The sequence below is a fragment of the Larimichthys crocea genome, chromosome II (assembly GCF_000972845.2).
Source record: "Larimichthys crocea isolate SSNF chromosome II, L_crocea_2.0, whole genome shotgun sequence".
Classification (NCBI taxonomy): domain Eukaryota; kingdom Metazoa; phylum Chordata; class Actinopteri; family Sciaenidae; genus Larimichthys; species Larimichthys crocea.
The window spans coordinates 11,861,849-11,882,606 of record NC_040012.1 but is presented as its reverse complement, the minus strand read 5'-3'; the positions used below and the strand labels follow the sequence as shown (position 1 = coordinate 11,882,606).

General features: G+C 40.7%; 1 protein-coding gene across 5 annotated transcripts in view; it reads right to left on the bottom strand.

Moving 5' to 3' along the window:
• Positions 1 to 122: 122 nt before the first annotated feature.
• Positions 123 to 20,758, bottom strand: part of cacna1eb (calcium channel, voltage-dependent, R type, alpha 1E subunit b) — a 55,878-nt gene continuing 35,242 nt past the window's right edge. For 2 of the 5 annotated variants that reach the window (XM_027291246.1, XM_019262271.2), the window contains 29 exons: positions 18,092 to 18,862; positions 16,792 to 17,051; positions 16,449 to 16,578; positions 16,191 to 16,320; positions 14,062 to 14,121; positions 13,812 to 13,918; positions 13,296 to 13,307; positions 12,399 to 12,495; positions 12,139 to 12,299; positions 11,389 to 11,526; positions 11,045 to 11,246; positions 10,780 to 10,944; positions 9,478 to 9,588; positions 9,299 to 9,379; positions 8,913 to 9,032; positions 8,739 to 8,804; positions 8,414 to 8,505; positions 8,124 to 8,298; positions 7,904 to 8,031; positions 7,416 to 7,512; positions 6,877 to 6,982; positions 6,380 to 6,487; positions 6,193 to 6,293; positions 5,817 to 5,923; positions 5,623 to 5,722; positions 3,504 to 3,608; positions 2,890 to 3,022; positions 2,478 to 2,641; positions 123 to 1,984 (listed from right to left, as the gene is read on the bottom strand). In XM_027291246.1, coding sequence (XP_027147047.1) covers positions 1,457 to 1,984; positions 2,478 to 2,641; positions 2,890 to 3,022; positions 3,504 to 3,608; positions 5,623 to 5,722; positions 5,817 to 5,923; positions 6,193 to 6,293; positions 6,380 to 6,487; positions 6,877 to 6,982; positions 7,416 to 7,512; positions 7,904 to 8,031; positions 8,124 to 8,298; positions 8,414 to 8,505; positions 8,739 to 8,804; positions 8,913 to 9,032; positions 9,299 to 9,379; positions 9,478 to 9,588; positions 10,780 to 10,944; positions 11,045 to 11,246; positions 11,389 to 11,526; positions 12,139 to 12,299; positions 12,399 to 12,495; positions 13,296 to 13,307; positions 13,812 to 13,918; positions 14,062 to 14,121; positions 16,191 to 16,320; positions 16,449 to 16,578; positions 16,792 to 17,051; positions 18,092 to 18,862 — 4,555 coding nt within the window. In that variant the 3' untranslated portion in view covers positions 123 to 1,456. Of the gene's footprint in view, positions 1,985 to 2,477; positions 2,642 to 2,889; positions 3,023 to 3,503; positions 3,609 to 3,724; positions 5,723 to 5,816; positions 5,924 to 6,192; positions 6,294 to 6,379; positions 6,488 to 6,876; positions 6,983 to 7,415; positions 7,513 to 7,903; positions 8,032 to 8,123; positions 8,299 to 8,413; positions 8,506 to 8,738; positions 8,805 to 8,912; positions 9,033 to 9,298; positions 9,380 to 9,477; positions 9,589 to 10,779; positions 10,945 to 11,044; positions 11,247 to 11,388; positions 11,527 to 12,138; positions 12,300 to 12,398; positions 12,496 to 13,295; positions 13,308 to 13,811; positions 13,919 to 14,061; positions 14,122 to 16,190; positions 16,321 to 16,448; positions 16,579 to 16,791; positions 17,052 to 18,091; positions 18,863 to 20,758 lie in introns of those variants that run through there. The other 3 variants (XM_027291250.1, XM_027291253.1, XM_027291260.1) reach the window with 3 other exon arrangements.

The following is a 20,758-nucleotide window of genomic DNA, read 5'->3' as shown; positions in this document are numbered from 1 at the left end:
TCATTAGAGTTAGCAAATAACAAGAGAATAAACACACAATCTGTGATTTTCCACATAGACCTAAAGTATGTTTTGATGTTTTTCTAGACTCTATATATAAAAAAAGACATCCAGTAACAGTGGCAACTTGAGGACACCTTTATTTGTATATACAACTATTGTACACATAAAAACCCACAAAGTATTTGCATTCCAGAACTTATGATACAAATCTCCATGTTTTTTTTGGTTAAGTGAGTTTCACAGAATTGATTTAGCCTTCTTCAGGCAAATAAAACAAAAACACAAACCTTAAAATGAACATTTCCAAAGATGCCTTTACCTTTTTAAAGCTCATCAGCTGATATTGTTTATTATCTTTTTTCTTCTCTAAATGTTCCAAACAGCATAATTTCTCTGTACATTATTAGTAAGTAATAGATTAATGTTAATTTGTGAAGCAGATGTGTCATGGTGTGTCTACAGTGTCTCTACAGTCATCGTCTGCGATGGTTCATACGATATTCACAAGAAAAAGGTCAAAGTAGATGAAACGTTGTTTTGTTTTCATATCAGTTCATGGTAAAATTACACGTCCAACAATTCTCGAAATCAAATGTTCAATATGATTGTTGGACAATTCTCATTTAAAGGGTGTAGACTGGAAAAAAATAGACTTTTGAAGGATAATTAAGAAATCTTGGTTTGAGGTTTGTTGGAGGCATGATTTAACAATAACGCAGGTGAAATAACAAATAAGCATCTTTTCTATGTTATTCTATTACTGTATTAATTTCTCACAACTTATTATGTTCAATACCAAAAAAAAAAAAAATGATGGGGAAAATCAGGCAGTTTTTTCCCCTGCACATTCATTCACACTGTAAAAAAATCCAGCATTATTGAGTGTTACTTATTAGTATCCACATTGTCTGGTAAAGTATCAGATCTTCTCCTCTTCATGATGGCTTCCTGTATTGATCTGGTCTAATAAAATGGCAATGGTGTGATGATCACGATGTATTTACAAAACAATTAATTTATAAGAAAATGTAGTTACATATTCACACACCCCACAGATAAATACTGTTAAGAGCAACACTGAATCATTTAGAAACATCTTCAGAAATGAAAATACCTATAGACACAAATGACATAATTTGATCGTTCATTTATTTTCTGCATCCCGCAACTATTTGAGATGTATTATTACTCTCTTATCATCAAGTACAAGTCAGGAAATAGACCTTATTTATTGTCAGTGTTCTGTGTGAATTGGCAACTACAGTTTCAGGAAGTATTGTTCTTTTCATTTGTTCGTTTCAGGTTCACATTTTATCAAACATCCGGAGGGCTCATGACCTCGAAGCACTGATGCAAAAAAGAGTCACATTAACTTTGACTCTGCACAGTCGTACAGAGTCCTCTAACACCTCTCTGGGATTGCCCCTCCTCCCTCATGCTGTGCCTCCTGTCCCTAGCACCTGTCGTCCTCCTCTGTGTCGCTGAGAGGATCGCAGCCCGCAACGGAGGTTGTCTGTGCCAGGCGCTTCCGAAAATGTCCGTTAGGGACCTGCCAGCCAGTCCGCAAGCGCGGGCGGGCTGAGCTGATGGTGTTTGAGCGTCCCAGGCTGCAGGCCACAGCCGCCTCGAAGGTCAAGGTCTCCATGGGACCGGAGGGGTCTGGGCTGTGGTCGTCCTCTTGGGAGGCCAGGAACGGCTCAGAGGGATAACGCCGAGGTGGGGACGGGTGTCGGCATGCCTCGCTCGCCCTTTGGCCTGCATCCCCCTCTTCAGTCATCCAGGTTGAGGGCTTGCCACGCCTTATGGTCTCTGGGCTGCCTTGGTCGTCCTCGTCTTCGCCAACGGAGGGGTGAGTGCGACAAACGAGCGGGGAGTAAGAGATGTGAGGGTGAGAGCGGGTTGGGGTCTGTGATAAAGGTCGTCGGCCACTGGGCGTGCTGGACTCTGAGGTGGAGGGCACAGGACTGTCCGAGCTGTTACCCTAGAGATGGGAATAAAAGAAAAAGTGTGACAAACAACGTCATGGATGGTCTTTTCCAGGGAATCATAACAGGGGCATTCCAGCAATTTAGCATGACACATCCACAAAGCTGCAAGGCTTGTGAGAGACAAAAAAACACAAAAAACAAATGATCATGTCGTTCAAACTCCGTAGTCTCCAAGCACAGGCCTGAGATGACAAGCCTCATCATCAGACTTGTTCGCCTGTTTCCATAGGCGCTCCATGATGAGTAAACTGAACCTCAAGTGTAAAATCAGAAGAGTGTCCCTTTAATTTGCCAATCTAAACCAGCAATTTTATGGTGAACTGGAGCATGTACGCTTAGCTGGTGCTGCACTGCAAGACTTCACACCTGGCACAAACAAAATGCTGCCACTTCTTTCCCGTCCCGCTGGTTTTGTTTTTCCTTTTTTTAGTTTGCTGTGGGCTGCACAGTTCAGTCAGTTAGTTGGACAGAGGTTTTCTGACATACCTGTTTATCTTGGGGATGTGCTCTCTCCGCACTAGAGGATCGCGAGGGCTGCAAGCTTCTTTCCTCTGAGTTACAACGAGACGCATCTGGAGAAAGGAGGTGACAGCGCTCCTTAGATCGGCCGCGCTCCCTGTCGCCCTGCTGCCAGTGCTCAGACCGAGAAACTAGAGGGAAGACAGAGAAAAGGCACTGACTAAAGCGGGTGACAACATTGTTTTGTTCCTCCAAGTATAATGCTGTCCAGCTATCTAGTAGAGTCTCACTGACAAACCAAGAAACTTGCACACGTACACATATTTATTGCCATTGTCAACCCCAAGAGGTGCAGCCTGACAGTGTGGAAAAACTTCATACTTCATGCTTCATGTATGCACACAAACCGATGTGATAAAAACAGGTGAGCAGGACTAACCAGCAGCCTTATAGCTTTTGTGACGGGGTCGATAAACTCGCTCAGGACTTTTCTCCTCCTGCCAAAGACCATTAACCCGCTGATCCGCAATGGTGGAGACTGAACGCTTCATGGAGCCACTCGCAACCTCCGTCTGTTTTTTTTAATGTGAAAACACCAACAAGCAAAATCGACAGACATGAAAGCACAACGTACATACACAAAGAAAACATTAAAGATACAGTAATTACTTTCAGATTATTTAATTCAGAAATAAGTGGACCATTGCAGAGAGTTTAAAAAAAAAAAGAGACATGCTTTAGTCAGTGCAAAAAAAAGCAAAAACAGTACATCCTTATAGACTTGTTAGGTTTAGTTTCTTCTATTCTGGAGATAAAAGAGATCAAGGTAAGAAAGTGAGGCATCGGCATTCAAAGATCACATCCCATCTTAACAATTCTTTGAGCCTTAATCACACTCCCAAAGGAGCAAAAGACAAGCCGAAACTCTACTGTTTTATATTCTCGGCATCTTGTGCACGTAAAGGAACGAGGCACTTTGGCATTAGAGCCCATGCAGCCACTGAACGTCCTCAAGATCCAGCACAGAGGCCGTGTCATGGAAGATGTGTGTACCTGCGACTCTACAGCCAGACGGGGCATGGAAGAGGCCCGCACACACAGGCCCCTCCCTAGCGGAAGCTCCAGTGGGGCTTCAATCCCCCTACTGCACTCGCCCACCTAGGTGAGTATAGAAACAAGAGAGGAGGGCAAGGAGAGACAGAGCACCAATCAGGCTCGTCCCCGCCAGGACTGCCTCTATATATATATAAATATATATGTATAAGGAGGTCCAGTTCAGGTCAGAGGAGGGCAAACAAGCTATTTCATCAGTAGGGGAGGGTCATCTATCATTGCCATCATCATCGCCATCCAATCAGCAGCCATTCCAGCCAAAAACGGACAGATTAACAACTAGCAACAGGAAAACTGACTTCGAGGAGGAGATAGAAACAGTGTGAAGTCGTATAAGAGGAGCAAAGAGTGAAAAAGAAGAGCAAGAATAGACAAGAAACAAAACAGGGAAAGATGGAGTCCATATTTTTAGCTTGGAGGTACATTCAGTCATGCATGTTCAGGTCTTAATAGCTACACAAACAGAGCCAGACAACATCTGTCTAAGGGCCGAACACATTCCTCTGCGAGAACAAACACTACTAACATGTGGGAATTTCAGAATCATTTCATTTCATTCATCTAGCAGGCAAGGTAGACCAGTAAAACCAGACAGTATAGACAGAGCAAAAACAACAACAGTTTGACAATCCGTCTTTGCTGTTCCGACCTCCGCAGGACTAAAAGGACGGGAGCACAGTGAGCTGCGATGCCGTGCTCTGCAAGGCGCTGAGAAAAGTCACAGCAACGTCATCCGTTAAAAAACATGTTCATACCGTTTTTGCGTGGGGTTAAACTCTTTGATGAAAGCTTGCAAATGTTCTACAGCTCAGTGCAGACCAAAGATTCACGACGAGACTTGAAAGTTGCAACTACTCGCACTTCGCCAGTCTGACACGTTGTGAAACCTGCCAGTTTACACCAATGAGACTGGATGAGACGGTATATTGTCTCCATAGCAACGACTTTTCTCTTCTTTTTTTTGTAGCTGGACACAATTTGTAGTGTCTTAAAATATGAATGAAGATAGTTATAGAGAGTTACTTGCTACAGTTGCATGCCTAGCAGTGATGAAACAGCAAAACACAACAATTTAAAAATATCTAATTTGATGGTTAATCCAACAAGGAGCTGATAAAAAAGAACCTGTATAATTCCAGTTATATTACGCCATAGGCTTTTATTTATCCTCAAACAAATCAATGAAGTGTTTGAGATTGTCCAGTTCACAACGACTTTGCCTGTCTCATCATGAATCTTTGTTCAGACAGTAACTCCAAGCTAAAGGGATCACGTGATAACTCTAAAGGGCAATACACATCAGTGGCAAATCCAACAAATCCTGGCTACTGGACCTCGACTGGCCCCCCCAACTCCCACAAGGGAGAACATTTGCCGTTGATGTTGGTTCGTTTTATCAGAGGGTATAAGTTTAAAGATTGTGTCTGTGAGTGTGTGACATTGGCAAACTAATGCTTGGTGGAAGCTACACTTTATATCTGAAGTGGATTCACTCATCGCTCACACACATATTCGCTGCAGGCTACTATTATCCTGGATCAAGGCTGGATACTCAACCGTGATGCATCTGCTGATTTAGGGGCTGAATTGTGTTTTTGTTGTATTAAATTGATGCAACTCTGTATCAGACAGTTATATAGTGCATTCTTGATATAAAATTGTGGCCTCAGAGTGTCGTCTTCTTGCTCAGGCTGTTTTCACACCCACACTGTGTTTTTCTAATTACAGAAATCGGTCCTCCGTACTCGGCTGGTGCCTATACAACATTATCTGTGACGATTACTACTAAATCTGTTTAACCAGCTCTGACCAGAACTGATTTTATGTTTATGATGTGTGTTGCACTTTAGGAGTTGTGAAACAAACAAAAACAAAACACATTTCGACTTGAAAACGATGTCTACGGTTTGAATTTGACCCCTAAAAATGATTCAAAAAACAGAAGTTTCATTGAACCCGTTTACAACAAAAATGCTTTATTTCGAGGAATCATAAGTTTAAAAAAAGTGCTGCCGATCTAAGACATAGTTGTGGTATTAAGTGGTATTAGTATTCTCACCGGATTCTGCTGTTGACCTGCATCGACGTCTGAGCTGATGGGCTGCAAAAACAGTTCCTGGGGAGAAATCGGGCTCAAAGCCACAAAACCTCCTCTGGTCCTGTATTAGAACAGAGAGAAACAAGTAAACAACAAACATATACAATGGCACAAGTGCCAATGAACCAAATCTGCACACATGTGCACAGACTCACAGGGCCGAGCCAGCGCTGTGGGCCATCATCGGCAGAGTCTGGGTGTTGGACAGAATGTCCTCGGGAAGGGTGGAGGCGTCCAGACGCTTGAACATTAAGTTACTCTTCTGAGATGGGGAAAAAAGTCAAAGACAGGTGAGGGGGCGTTTTTTATCATTTCATTTTAAAGTTGCTAAGACCACATTTAAGTAGACACTTTAGAGCCAGAAGATTTACAGGAAACAAACCTCCCGTTGTGTACACGGTTCTGTTTGATATCAAAGGAAACTAGGAACAAACTCCTAGTTTTGCTGCACTACATGTATCTCTTTTTATTTGAATATATATTTGTAAAACATGGTGAGAAATAAAGTTCATAACAGAATGCAGAGCCCACCTGAGCTTCAAGTTGTTGCCGTAGCTTCTTGGCTTTGTTCTGTTTGAAGTAGTCCATTATCATCATGGAGGCGTAGATCTTCCCCACTGTCATGTCCGTATCTGTGAGGGCATACGCACCACATTAGCTGTTTTTTGCGTGTCTCTCAGCACTGCATTGAGTATTTCCTCCATACTTAGAGTCAGACCTTTGTTGATAGGTACCAGTAGGTCCAAGGTCTTCTGGGGCAGATAAGGCCAAATGATACTGATCTCCTTTTGCAGTTCACTATCCAGAGCGATACGGTCCTCACCACCTGTGACAAATCCACATTCAGCCAGTTTGGAAAATGTTATATTAAAGCTGAAACGATAAGCCAATTATCAATTTAAAAAATATTTTGTTGGAGCGCTGTTTAGCTCAGTTGGTAGAGCAGCCGCCACATGTGCGAAGGCTCAGTCCTTGCTGTGGAAGCCCAGGGTTTGAATCCGAACTGTGGCTCTTTCCCACATGTCATTCACCATCTCTCTCTCCCCACATTTCCTGTCACTTTTCAGCTGTTCTATCAAAATAAAGCTCTCTATCATTTATGAAGATTTGCTACATTTGTTTGTCTCATATGACAGCAAACCGAATACATTAGTTGCAGCATTAGATGCAATATCACAATCATAACCTGGTCACCTGGTCAGTAGTGACACCGACCTCTTGCTATTTTGATGTCCAAGGCTGTGCGGATGAGCGACATCAGGGTGGAGGTGAAGTGGACGCTCATGTCCTCGTCCACAGGCATGTTCATCAACACCAACCTCTGAGGACAAAAAAAAAGACAGGAGGAGAAATAAATGCTCCGCAAAGACTTTCAACAACCTTCAAAAGCACGTAACACATCAAAATGCAAACAAGTATTAAACAAAAACATCATTCATTAGGGTCAACCAGTTATTTTGTCTCCATACATTTTCTTAAACTGATTAATAGATGAACGTTATTTCACAGACTGACTTGACATACTCAAACACATGTATGCTTTCTTGTAGTTTGAGTTTTAAAATGAAATTTCCTTCATCAGCTGATCTTCACACAAACAACTGCACATTTTCAGGCAATTATCAATCTGTGGCTTTAAATATAACAATTTCAATCAATGGTCTGTCGGTTCCCTTGAATCCCACCTTTGTATTGCTTTTTTCAGTAGATTATTATTATATATAGGATTTTAAAACTGATTATGTTTTCTTTACCTTATAGGCGATCTTAGCTGGACATTTCTTGCCCAGGCCCAGGGGTGGAGACATGTGTGTTAACATCTCATACATGGCAGTGTAGTGGATACGACCACTTCAGAGGCAAAATGGGGGTGGTAAGCGGTTGGGAGTAGAGGTAAAGAGAAGCAGAAGGAGGAGAGGTTAATGAAACGAGGCATAGAAACTGAGATCTAATACAAACAAAGACAAACAGGGAGTCCACTTTATGTCTGTTTGTACTTCTAAGTTTAGAACAGTATTTTATTTTTCTAGCAGTAAAAGTAAACTCCAAATCTTTTGAATTTGATATTATATCAGCTTGTGTTAAACATGACAGCTCATTGCACTGAAAAAACATTTCACACTCTTTGATGGCCCTCTGCTGGATAAAGATAGAACATGAATGTTAATCAGGTCTGATTAAAACTATAAATAAAGATGCAAAAAAAGCAACAACAAAAAAAGCAGCAGTAATAAGATCTCACCATGCCAGGCGATCATACTCCCCCCAGATCCGAACAAACTCATCCAGGTGATGCGGACCCAGGATCGAGGAGTCTCGTGTCAGGTACTCAAAGTTATCCATGATCACAGCCACAAACAGATTTAACATCTAAAAATGGACGTGAGAAGAAAAGTTGTGTGCAAGGCTGCAGGAAAACTGACAAATTTAGAAACAAAATGTTGTTTTACTCAAGTCCTGACCAGGAAGGAGCTGAAGAAGATGAATGAGACGAAGTAGCAGTAAGCAAAGTCAGTCCCACATCCTCCCTCGTGGTCCGGAGACATGGTGAGAGGGGCGATGGAGGGGTCTGGTTCACACTCCTGACCCGACAGACATGAAAGCATAATTTCCTGCCAGGACTCCCCTGTTGCACTCCTGATGGTTTAAACATGCACAAACACCTTGTTGACATCAAATCAAGACACATTTCCCCACCAAAATTGAAGAAGAGAATTAAATGAAATTGGAGGATATTCCTCAGTAAGCCCACCTGAAGAGCAACATCAGTGCACTGAAAAAGGTCTTAAAATTGTTGTGTTGATTGATGTGACTCTCATCATTCAGCTTGATGTTTCCAAACACCTGCAGAAAAACAGGTAGCCTCAGTATAAACTTACTTTCATTTATTTCAGCGGATGCCACTATGAAAAATGACATCAGGTAGTTCATTTTTTATAAGCTCTTTTTGATTCTTTAATACAGTTTGGTAACTTGTCCTTCACAAAGTCCTTTAAAACATAAAGTTTTCAAGGAAATAAGCAAACTTCAACTAAGACCTGTTTGTGTTTACTTGTAACATATTAATGAAAGGATACCTGCATTCCAATTATGGCGTATATGAAGAAAAGCATGGCAATGAGAAGACAGACGTAAGGAAGAGCCTGTTGGAGAAGAGACAACTGATTAAAACTTGTCATAAAGGATCGTAATTCACTGATCATCATCCTTGTGCGAGGAATTAAAATGACAAGAGTGTCGAAATGTCCGACCTTGAAAGATTGCACAAAGGTCCACAGCAGGATACGGATGGTGTAACCTTGTCTCAGCAGCTTGATCAACCTGGCCGCTCGAAAAAGCTTCAGGAAACTCATGTTGATGGTGTTCACCGACTGGGACAGACGCACAAATGGTTGGAGAGAGGGTGATACAAGAAGGAGGGAGGGTGAGAGTGTCAGACAGAAGGGAGAGACAGGATGTAAAACACAGATGGCGAAATTCATCACAACATGACTTAAGTTGTTTCTGGAGGCAGGGATCATCAACATCCGAGGAAATTTGGAAAGAAAGAATGCTTTCATTCGAAGCTGGCTATTTGTTTTTTGTTTCTTAGGTTCACAACATTGTGAAAATGAACGGTGTCTTGGCAGTAACTTACCTGTAAATCCACAATTATCTCAGTGATGCTGCCAAGAACAGTGATAAAATCAAAAATATTCCAAGTATCTCGAAAGTAGTTCTGCAGCAAAAAGAAAATGTTTTAAGTCATTTGACTGAATTCTTCAAATCAGTGGAGCTAGATGTGATTGAAGTTGTCTTCTTGTGTTTAATACTCACCACTAAACCAAATGCCATGATCTTGAGTATACACTCCAAGGAGAAGAGGACAGTGAAGGCCGTGTTGAGGTGCTTCAGGACGGTGTCGTAGGCCGTTGGTGCCGAGTAGTACTGAAGGAAAAAAGGCAGGTTCAGAAATGATTAATAGTATTTGTTGTTATTAATCACTTTTAATTTACTGATTACTTTTAGGTAGACTATGATGGATTTGCTTGTTTCAGCTCATAAATTTTGCATTCATATTTTAAGGGATATCAGAAGTTGTTTTTATTGTTTAATTATTGCCATATGGTGGAGCAATTTTAACACTTCTGGAAAAATAACAATAATCGCAAATTCAGTGCATGTTGAAAGGTTAGGTTTTTGGTTTGATGTCTTGTGTCAATCAAATCTCAATAACAAACAATGACATTAAAAAAAACAATCTTTGGAGGTTCTTTGAAATGTTTTGTCTTTGTCTTAAGTTTCAAATGTGGGTAACAATGCAACAGATTTTGCAATTAACCCTTAACAAACTTCATATCCAATGCCTTCACAGTATGGACTGAGTCATGAAAATCCTCATAAAAAGTGTCTATACCAGATATTATATACAGATCTATTTAGAATATATAAATAGCATTATTAATAACATAAATAACATTTATTATTAATCCTGAACTCTGTCACCACTGTCCCATAAACTATACATACGACATAGAATATACGTCATACGAATATACGTTTGACTGTTTCAGGGTTCCTCAGAACAACCATTTCCTTAATTGACTAGTGGGAAAAGTATGTAAGGGTTAAAAGAGTGCTACAAACTGTTGTAGCTTTCACCATAATTTGCATCTAGATAAAAATGTAGCATAAAGTTGCACTGACCAAAGTGTGTGCTGAGATCTTCTAAAAATAAGTCCAACGGGCGAAAGGAACAAGATCAGACATGTCGCAAACAAGCTGACAGTTTCGCTAGATTACCTAAAACATCTTTTGCACCCAAGAGGACGATCTGTAAACTGTGAATGATGCTCTGAAAATAAAGCTACATCTCTTCTAAACTGTAATTTTCCATTAATTAGAGTAAATAAGAAAAGAAGAAGAAGTAAAAAGAATATTGGACTAAATGTTTATCGTCATGGATTACTTATCTTAAGTGTGTTTTAACTTGAATCACTGATACCCAACCTAGGGCCTTCATGGGGGATCACGAAACCTTCTTGATTTTAAATGGTGTAAGACAGCTGAGTTACCTATCAGCAGGTTATCGCTGCTTTAATATACTGTTCCTCTACTGTGACACGAATCCTGCTTTACCTTCATCATGAGGACCACAGTGTTGAGAGCGATCATGACGAGGACGGTGTATTCAAACGAGGGCGATGCCACAAAGTGCCACAGTCTGTACTGAAAGGTCTGTCTGTTCTGGGGCATGTAGCGGGTCATCGGCTTGGCGCTGATAGCAAAGTCGATACAAGCCCTCTGATGGAGAGATATTTAATAAAACAGACACAAAGAGCTGAAAATGATCTGTTAATACATTAATACATGTGTGAATGTATCTATATTTCGATGCTCACACCTCGTTCTTCTCCAGACTGCACTCCTGAATCATCTTATCTCCCTGCTCCTGGAAGGTGATGATGATCAGAGCCACAAAGATGTTGACGAAGAAGAACGGGAAGACCACAAAGTAGACCACGTAGAAAACAGACATCTCCATCCGGTTACCACGACTCGGGCCCATGTTCTCCTCTGTAACATCGGTAGAGTGCTGAAGGACCCTAGCAGGAAGAAAAAATAGATTCAGACAATTAAATAAAAATATTTTTTGTTGTGTAGTTCAATTTTGTACAACCAAAAAGACCAAGAGCAAAAAGTCTACGAATTACTCGAACTGTCCATCTGAGTGAAATATCCACTTACTGAGGCCATCCTTCTCCAGTTGAGACGGTGAAGAGTGTGAGCAGGGCCCAGCAGACGTTGTCGTAGTGAAACTCGTGTCTCCTCCACTCTCTCCTCTTTACCTCCTTTTTGTCTCTGCTGTAGTCAATGTAGTAGCCTCTGTAGGGAACACAACGTCTCAGAGGTCATTGATTCACTTAATTCACTGATTAAACCAGCAGTTTTAACAAAGACTTGTTCTTGTTATTACTAACAACAAGAACAACTTGTTAGACTAAAAAGAAAATAACAACTTAACTATGATAATGTGTAGCAGTAAATGTTTGAATGGATCCATGGAGGATGTTTAGGTTTTTATTTCAAACTTAATGAAGTCAGTGTTTGAAAATAGGTACAATCTTGAGGTACTTGTATTTGAATAACTATTTATTTTGCAGATTCAAATGCATCAGCAAATAAATGATGATGATGTATATATATAGGTTAAAATAAGATAAAAGTTTATTGATCCCTGGTGGGAAATTTTCAATCTACCCAGGTAATAAGCTCCACCATGACCAGCTGCAACATTAAAGTAATGTTCACAATAATGCAAAAATGATGCAGTACTTTTACTTTTCAAGTACATTTTGATGCTAATCCTTTTATATTAGGTAAAAATTTGAATGCAGCTCTTATAACAGAGTACGTCCACACTGTCGTATTTGTACTTTTACTTCAGTAAAAGATGTGTGTACTTCTTCCACCACTTGTTTAGATGTATCCACTTACTGGCATTCTTTCTCTGTATTCATGGAGCTGTCAGTGCAGTAGAAGAACTTCCCCTTGAAGAGCTGCACCGCGATGACAGCGAAGATAAACATGAAGAGCTGGTACACAATGAGGATGTTGAACACGTTCTTCAGTGATGTGACCACACAGTCAAAAACAGCCTGTAGAAAGGAGAGAAACAAGAGGGACAGTAAAGCAATCTGTGAAATAAACAAACCAAAAATAAAACTGGACAGCCTTTGTCTTTGTTCACGTCGTACCTTGAGTTTCGGAAGCCTCTTGATGGTTTTAAGAGGCCGCAAAACTCTTAAAACTCTCAGGGACTTTATTGTCTTGATGTCCCGGCCTTTGTTGTTTCTGTTGACATTGAAATACAGTGGTCAGGAACGTGGCTGTAAACTCAAACTAACACACGGCTAGGACACATTTAAAACAGAGAACAAAAAAAATAAAACATCAACATAAGTGCATATCAGAAAAACACAGTGAAACACAGAACGTCGCCTTGAGTGTGTTTGTAAGGAGCTCAGCAGGTGTCACAGGTAAACATGCTGATAATTTGTACCCTTGAATTAAGTATTCGTGAGCACATATTTGTAATAAATTCACTTGTATTCATAGTTTGTGTCCTTAAATCATTAAATTACTCCTAAAACTCACTTTATCCATGAAATAAGGCTAATTGTATTAAGTTATTATAAGCTGGAAGCTGTTTTTTCATGTAGCGCTGCCCTCAAATAACTAAAGATCACTGTCCTTGTATTTACAAAGCTTGAGTTATGTGTGTGCATGAAGTTAATTTTGATTTTGAACTGTAAAACCTCGACACACAGCAATTTGTTGATTTTATGAAATAATAGATTGTTTTCTTTTGGTAACAATGCAAAAGTTAATAATTAGAGGGAACAAATCAGGTAATTAGAAGGTACAAATCATTAATATGAGGGCAGAAATTATTTGATAGTGTGCCCTAATTATCCAACATTTTACCCCGATACCTGTCAGGCTCTGTGGTTTGGGTGAGATTTCAACGATATAACAACAAAAAAACCAAAAACACACCAAACACAAAAAGGAACAAAGAACACACATGAAAATAAAGTTAATGTGTGAGAAGCTTTATGGGAGACGTTTTCAATTTAGTGTGTAATTTTTACCCCATCACATTCCTGGTAGCCCCAACAGTGACAAAATCCACAGGAACAACAGAGAAAAATTGAGGCATAAAGAGAGATACAACGTGAGCACAGCTCGGAGGATCACAGCTATATTCACAACAGAGAAATTAACATACAATACAGTCCTCTACAGTACAACAAAAGGCACAAAAGGTTTAGTAAGTTATCTGTTACACTTGTCATGCTGGGAACGACAACAGAAAGAAATACCATAGAGGCTATTTAACATTAGTCATGACACAAAATTACACAGAAATTTTTGTGTTGTCGTAGGACCATGGTGACAGTTAAATCTGAGTTACACACTGCACAGAACCATGCATGCCTCCACATATGCAGCTTTGAGCTGCCCCTTTGTCAATGAAGCAGACTGCAATTCTACAAAAAAATTGTCTTTGCGGGAAGGTCTTTTATAACAATATATGCTCAGGAAAACGATTTGCTGCAGTGAGTCAGTCGTTAGTCATCGGCAGGCAGCAATATATAGTGACTCACGTTAGGGCAAATGCAATCAGAGCTCCCACCACCACAATGAAGTCCAGGATGTTCCACATGTCTCGGAAATAAGAGCCATCGTGAAGGATGAGACCCTGGTCTATCATCTGGAGGACAAACAAACGCCCACACGGACACGTAAAGTGAACAGATTAAATACACACAGGGACCAAAAACACCTCTGAGTACATCTAGAGTAAGTTAAATTCTTTAAAAGTGTGAGAGGAAAAGATGTGTTTGAGTTACGCACCTTGATGATCATTTCAAAGGTGAACACTCCAGTGAAGACATAATCAAAATAACGGAGGACCTGGATAATTTACAAAACATAAAAATACAAAAGATTATTATATTATTACAATTATAAAACTTTTCTGTGGGTGCATACTGTTTCCGAAATCAGCAAGAAAATTATTTTACAAAGAGAAGATAAAATGTCTTATCCAGGATTTGATAACTTTTTTCTTCTAAAATGTTCTGTTTCACCACCAACCACCTTTTAGGTCAGTGTTTTTTTTTTTACGTGAGTAATTTCTGTGAGCAGATCCTCCATTTCATTTGTGCACTGTGGCAGAATGATATCCATCAACGGCACACTTAAAAATTGACCATGTCATTTCTGCCTAGTTTGAGTATACTTTATGTTTCCTCTTTTCAGTGTAAAGCAATGACAGTATAAAGAAAGGTTCACGAAGAGCCATTTTGGAGCTCAAAATATTGACACTTACGCATTGGCATCACTTTACAGCCACAGAGGTTTCCGCTTGGTGTAAAAACACTATACACTCAAAACCTGCTTATAATTAGTAAGTAGTATAAATTTGGGACAGCGGTACGACTCCAGCAGTAGTACATAAAATCCGTGGTACCATCCAGACAGAGGCAATCAACCTGTAATCCTCTGGTTGGCCTGCTTCTCAAACCTTAATTTAAGAACGCTGCTGCCTTCAAATAAACATTTGTAGGATGAATTGGTGCAGTGTCAAAATATAGAAATAAGCTATAAGAAATACATTCCTCTGTCTAGCCCTGGATTCCTTGAATCATTTGGCAAATTACACACTGTTTGTTGTTGTGTACCCAACACCTTAAAGGGCTACTTCAGGCATTTAGCAGTATATGTTCACTAAGCTGCAGTATTCATAAAAGACAGATTTAGAAATGAATGGACAAAAATCAGTATGAAAATGACACCAGCACAGGTGGAACATCTGAAACGTGACTTTGTGTTTGTCCAAATTTAGTGTCGACTTTACTAGTTTGTACTTATTTGGTCACTCTCGTCACACTTTCCATGTTAGTGAGTGGAAAAGCTGTGAAAAACAAACTGCACAGCTATTTCCCAGGCAAAGCTGCCGATTCTCACCTTGTATGCGCGTGAAAGCAAATGTGTCACGACACATTGTTGCTGACACAGTGTTATGTCAACTTGAGATCAAACATAAACCTGGAAAGCTTAAATTTCATCAGCAAGTTCATATTTTTAATTCATTCTTGTGGTCTTTGAAAATAATCGCTTCACTGAGGATCAATGTCTGTGAAAGATAGACCTAAAACTAGCAGGTTTATGAGCTCATTGTTTGTAACTTTTACGCTGGCGCCATCAGATTGCTCTGGTGTAATGTCAATGATTGTAAGCTTTTGTATCACTTAGGCTAATTTAAGACTGCTAATTAAATCAGCTGACGCTTCAGACATTCACTGCTTCTTTAAGGTGTCAGTGCATGTGTGCAGGTGTCAGACATTCACGCCCACTTCATGCAGCTGTATGGAGAAAATAAGCCATATTTGTGTGCATGTTGTCCTTTGTATCTCGTGTGAATGGCGTGCCTGAGCTCTGTCTCTTGGGTGTTTGTGCAGTTTGTCCTCTTACAGGTGTCCGTGGTGGAGAGGAGGTCTGTTTGGTGACACCTGAAGCATTTCATGATATCCTCCCGCAACCCATATTCTTCATATATGTTTAGTGTTTTTTCTGATTGTAAAGCCTTTTGTGATATTGGGTTATATGAATAAAATGAATTTGACTATTTGAACCTCCTCTGAATCCTCTCAGGTCCTTTTTTGGGGGGTAAGAAATCCCCCAGCTAGTCCAAACACATGCAGGTTAATTAGTGACTCTAAATTGCTTGTCCAGGGTGTACCTCACTTCTCACCCAATGTCAGTTTGGATGTCATCTGTCCTAAAAGGGTGCACTGCTATCCACCTCTTTCTCTATGACGGCAGGCTTTGCACCCCATCTTTGACGGCAGCTGCTTGGAACAACTATCAACATTTTTGCCTGAAGATGTGGTCGACATGTTCTTTTTGCAGCTGGTGAAGGGTTTCTGATTAATGCAACATCATACTGACACTTTAGGAGAGATGTGTTTTGATCTCACCTTGTTTCTGTCTGAGTTGGTGCACACTGGGTCCTCAGCAGCCAGTGCAATGCTGCTTGCCACGATCACAAGGAGGATGGTCATCTCAAAGTAGCGCAGAGTGACCACATAGTGACAAATCCTCCTGATACTGTGGAGGAATGAAGGGGAAGATTGTTGTTTGGTGAAAAAAAATGCACACACAATGAGCCAAACAAGCACATCCTACTGCATTTCAGCTGATAATCAGAGATTCGGTGCATTTTGCAGCGATCTTACGGGTTAGAGGCCTTGAAGATGAACATGCTGTCCGGAGCTACACGTTTGGGAGGAGTTGGAGGTTCCTCGTCCTCTGTCGTCTCATCGTCTCTCTGGTCAGAGTGATATGCCTCTAACTCTTTACTGTTCACTAAAACCCAGAGAGACGTGTGAGAGAAGAGGATACTTTATGAGCAGCTATGACAAAGAAAGATCAAGGTGAGTCATCAACAAAATGGATTAATCAGGAAAAGGCACTCTTAGATCAGATCAGATGTCATCAGAAACACCCACACAAGGTGATCCAGAGTAATAGTGAGATCTCACTGAGAGGAGTGTCACAGCAGTGAGAAGTGATCGCTACCTGTCATGGGTGTGAGCTCCAGCAGAGGTTGTGCAGACATTTCAATCGCCACGCTTCCCTCCAGGTTTGGCTTGTTACGTTTGATGGAGACTGGCCGACTCTCAGACTCGATGGCCCTCACAGTGAATTCTGTGGCCTCCACTGCGGGCTCCACTGGGATGTTTTGGCACAAGGTTTCGTACTGGTCCGTGTTCCTGCTTCCACCTTGCTCGGACCAGTCCAGAAGCTGCTCACACTGAGGAGGATCGGGAATGTCGGCTCTGAAATGGGGAAGAAAAGATGACTGAGCTTAAATCAGTACAACACTACTTAGATATGTTATGACATGGAAATCTGTGCAAAAACTCGAGCACATTTGTATCATTTTTCTTGTATAATTATTTAAAAAATAACTTTCCTCAAGAGAGGACTCATTGTACATTGTAACCAGGGTTTAGTGGCAAATACAGAGGAGGTTAAGCTGTAGATTACTTATTGTTTGACAGTTGAAACTCTCAGTATCATTTTAAAGAGGTGGATACACTGCGTTTACTCACGTTTAGCCCCCGACATGCCCTTTCAAAATGTAATCCCTCCATGTTTTTAGGCTCTATTGTTGGAAATTGTTGACCAAAATGCCTCAAATATTAAATGGTAGCCAAGATATTTGGCATATACATATATATATTCATGCCCTCATCAGGATAATTTCTGATGCTCAGAGACACCAGTGTGGCTTTAAACTCTTTGTCTTGCTTTTATAAGTCTGTCTTAAAACAACATTCACGCCAATACGCTGCAATTCTTCCTCACGTGTATATTGGCAGTCCCTGCCTTTACACTCTTTATTTTGTTATGGAGTTCGAGTGACGCGATATGAGGCCTTAACAGTTAGACGAAACAAGTGAATATCTTTGAAAGTTACACTCTTTTTAGTATTAATCACCTCTATGTGTTGCAACATAAACACAACAACATAGACACAAAAATCACTAAAAAGACAGTAAACACACACTTGGTTTGTCTGACCCAGACTCCATTAAAGGGATTTCCTCTCAGGCAGGAAGGAAAGGTAGAATAATTACAGCAGCTAAAAACCTAAAATAAAATAGACTTATGACATATGAATCTACCCTTTAAATAAAAATAAAAGAAATGGAGAAATGATAAAGTACCTTTCTCTCTCAAAAATATCCACTGACATTTCAGTTAAAATGGCTTTTACCAGATAATTACAGACATTGGGTTGAAAAAAAAAGAGTTCATGAGAGAGCGAACCTTAAATATCTCTTCATGAACGGATACACGAGAACAGTCTTACCTTCTACAATCTTCTCCAACTTCTGCATATGGGTTGATGATGCATGTTCCACAATCATCTTGGACTGACCCTCCGTCTCCCTCTGCTTTCTCTCTCTCCTCTCTTTCTTCCTTCTCCTCCCTCTCATCCAGGATCTTCCTGTCCTGGCTGAGCGACCGTCTGACTTGAGGCACCTCATGTGGCAACTGGGTACAGTCCAGACTCTTGGCTTCAGGGCGAGCCTCGCGGTGACGGTGACGTCTGTGTCGAGCCCCTTCGTCTGGCCCCTGACTGGGTCTGAACTTGCGAGCCATCCTGTGCCTGCCTCCACCTGTTGTCCGGTGGTTAGCTCCCCCTGTTTTGTCCTCATTCAGGCTGACAAGAGGTTCAGCCTCCGGAGGCTCGGGGATGGGGATGGACATGGACATCGGAGGCTCAGGGAGGGGCATCCCCACAGACATGGGAGACTCGGGCAAGTGAGCCGGGCTGGCCTCTGTGGAGATGGGGGTAGCGTGGTGGGTGGTGGAGGGAGTTTCGATGGTGTCCTCCTGAGGGCTGCTGAACAACTCTTCCCTGCTTGCCATCTGGCGACGTTTGCGTAGCTGGTTGGCTCTCTGCTCCCACACTGACATGTTAACCTTTCTCCTCCTCTCGCGGCGGTTGGAGAAAGCGTTGGAGCCATTGAGGGGCTGTTCATCTGCAGCCCCTGGTGGACCCTCAGGCTCCTCTGGGAAGTTTGGTCGCCCTCTGTGGATGGCCCGCTTCCTGTATAGGTAGGGTCTTCTCCTCCCACTGAGGACCACAATATATTTCACATCAGTATGGCGCACCAACAGGCCTAGATTTAAAGAATTGCTGACAGGAAACATCAAGACTAGTGTCCATTGAACAAACCAGTAATATAAAAGAATATTCAAACAAATAAAATAAAAGTTGCAAGAAAAGGTCAAACCTTTTCTGTGAATTTACAATGTTAGTTGATTGGTAACGTAAAGAAATTCCCATGATAAAAATATGCAAACTACTTCAAGCTAAAAGATACAAAAACATCCAAAAACTGAAAAAAAATGAAGAAACCTGAGAGGACAGATAAAAAGAAAAAGAGAAAAAACAAAAACCACAAGAACATAAAAAAAGGTAAGGTGCAGGATTTAAGTACAAACATAGTGTAACGTCTAGAAAATAATCTCAATTAATTGAGTAGAAAAACTGAAGGGAGAAATTCTGTGAGACAGAGATGCATACAATTATACTTACTGGTATTCAGATTCTTTTGCTGTCCATGTAATCAATGAGTGATTATTTGAAAACAAGACATTAGTGTTTTACAACATACACAGAACATTTGTTGTGACACAGAACAAAATATGTAAAGGGGAGACGAGGTTTAAGGGACAAGGGACTTAAATCGGTATTTAAAGATTAACCCTATGGGGCCATTGCTCTGACCCAAGAGGGTTAATAATGTTAAGATTTCATTCGAGGAAGACTCAATTACAATTTACACTTTGGTCAGTGTCACATAACAGGCATAAAAACAAGACAACGTGATGGAACCAGCAGAACAGTGTAATATGCATCAAAACCAGCATCTTGATAGCTGCAACACATACAAGACAATCAAATATGTAACAGACAAATGATACATTCAGTGTCAGTGCTACCTATTATTGATCAGGGGTAACGTAGGAGGTTATAAAAATCTTATAAAAATCAACTTGCAGAGACTTAAACACTTGGAATATGTCATTCTTCACTGTGAACACTGAGTCGTTTATTCAAGTTATTTTGTTATTGCAGGTGCAAGCAGACCTGCAACATTCAAGACTTGAAGATCTGACAGGTTTGATTTTTTTTTTTGCACTCAAGTTCAAAACCACACAATTATATTCTAATAATGACAAGAAAAACATAAACTGGCCAAAAGAAATGACTTATGTCAAGGTTTTCATATTGTCCTGACTTGAACTACAAACAAAGGTCCACCTGGTAAGCAGGAAAAACACATTAATCAATCTATAATCACATGATATGTTTTGGAAAAACTAGCCACTAATGGAAATACCCAAAGATTGCAGTTAATGGTGTAAAACATGCAAAATGAGTACAGTCCTAATCAAGCCAGGCCAGTGCTCTGAATGAAACACATAATGTGTCCCAGCAGTACGCTCAAGTACTCTTTAGCATCAGCTGTTTTAGGAATCGGTCACTCCGGGTCAGTAATGCAATATGAGACTGCCTGTAGTAGTTTTTCCCTCCCTATAATAACTCCTTTGCCACAGTTATGACGCTAATCAGACGGAGTCACATTAAGTCCAGAAATCTTGGTCGAAATCTGACACACTCCACAAAGTGTGCCTCCTCCCAGTAGACTGACACATTGAGACTTCCCACTGTTATTTGAAAAATACCTGCTGCCCTCTTCCTCTTCCCAACTTACTGGATCATTAGACCTGTAGGAAAGTCACCAGGCCATCCAAAGGAGCGGGGAATGATTGACGAATTATGCTTATTAACAATAGAGGTTGCCCGTTACCAATCAAAGGCTGAGATAATTACAGTCTGTAGTTTCAGTCTGTCATGCTTTGAAATCAGGCACATTCAATAAACATTCAGAATGAAGTCATCAATGCCTTAATCATGCCTTTCTAACTTTGCATTCACCATGCAGCTGAAGAAACTGGTTCG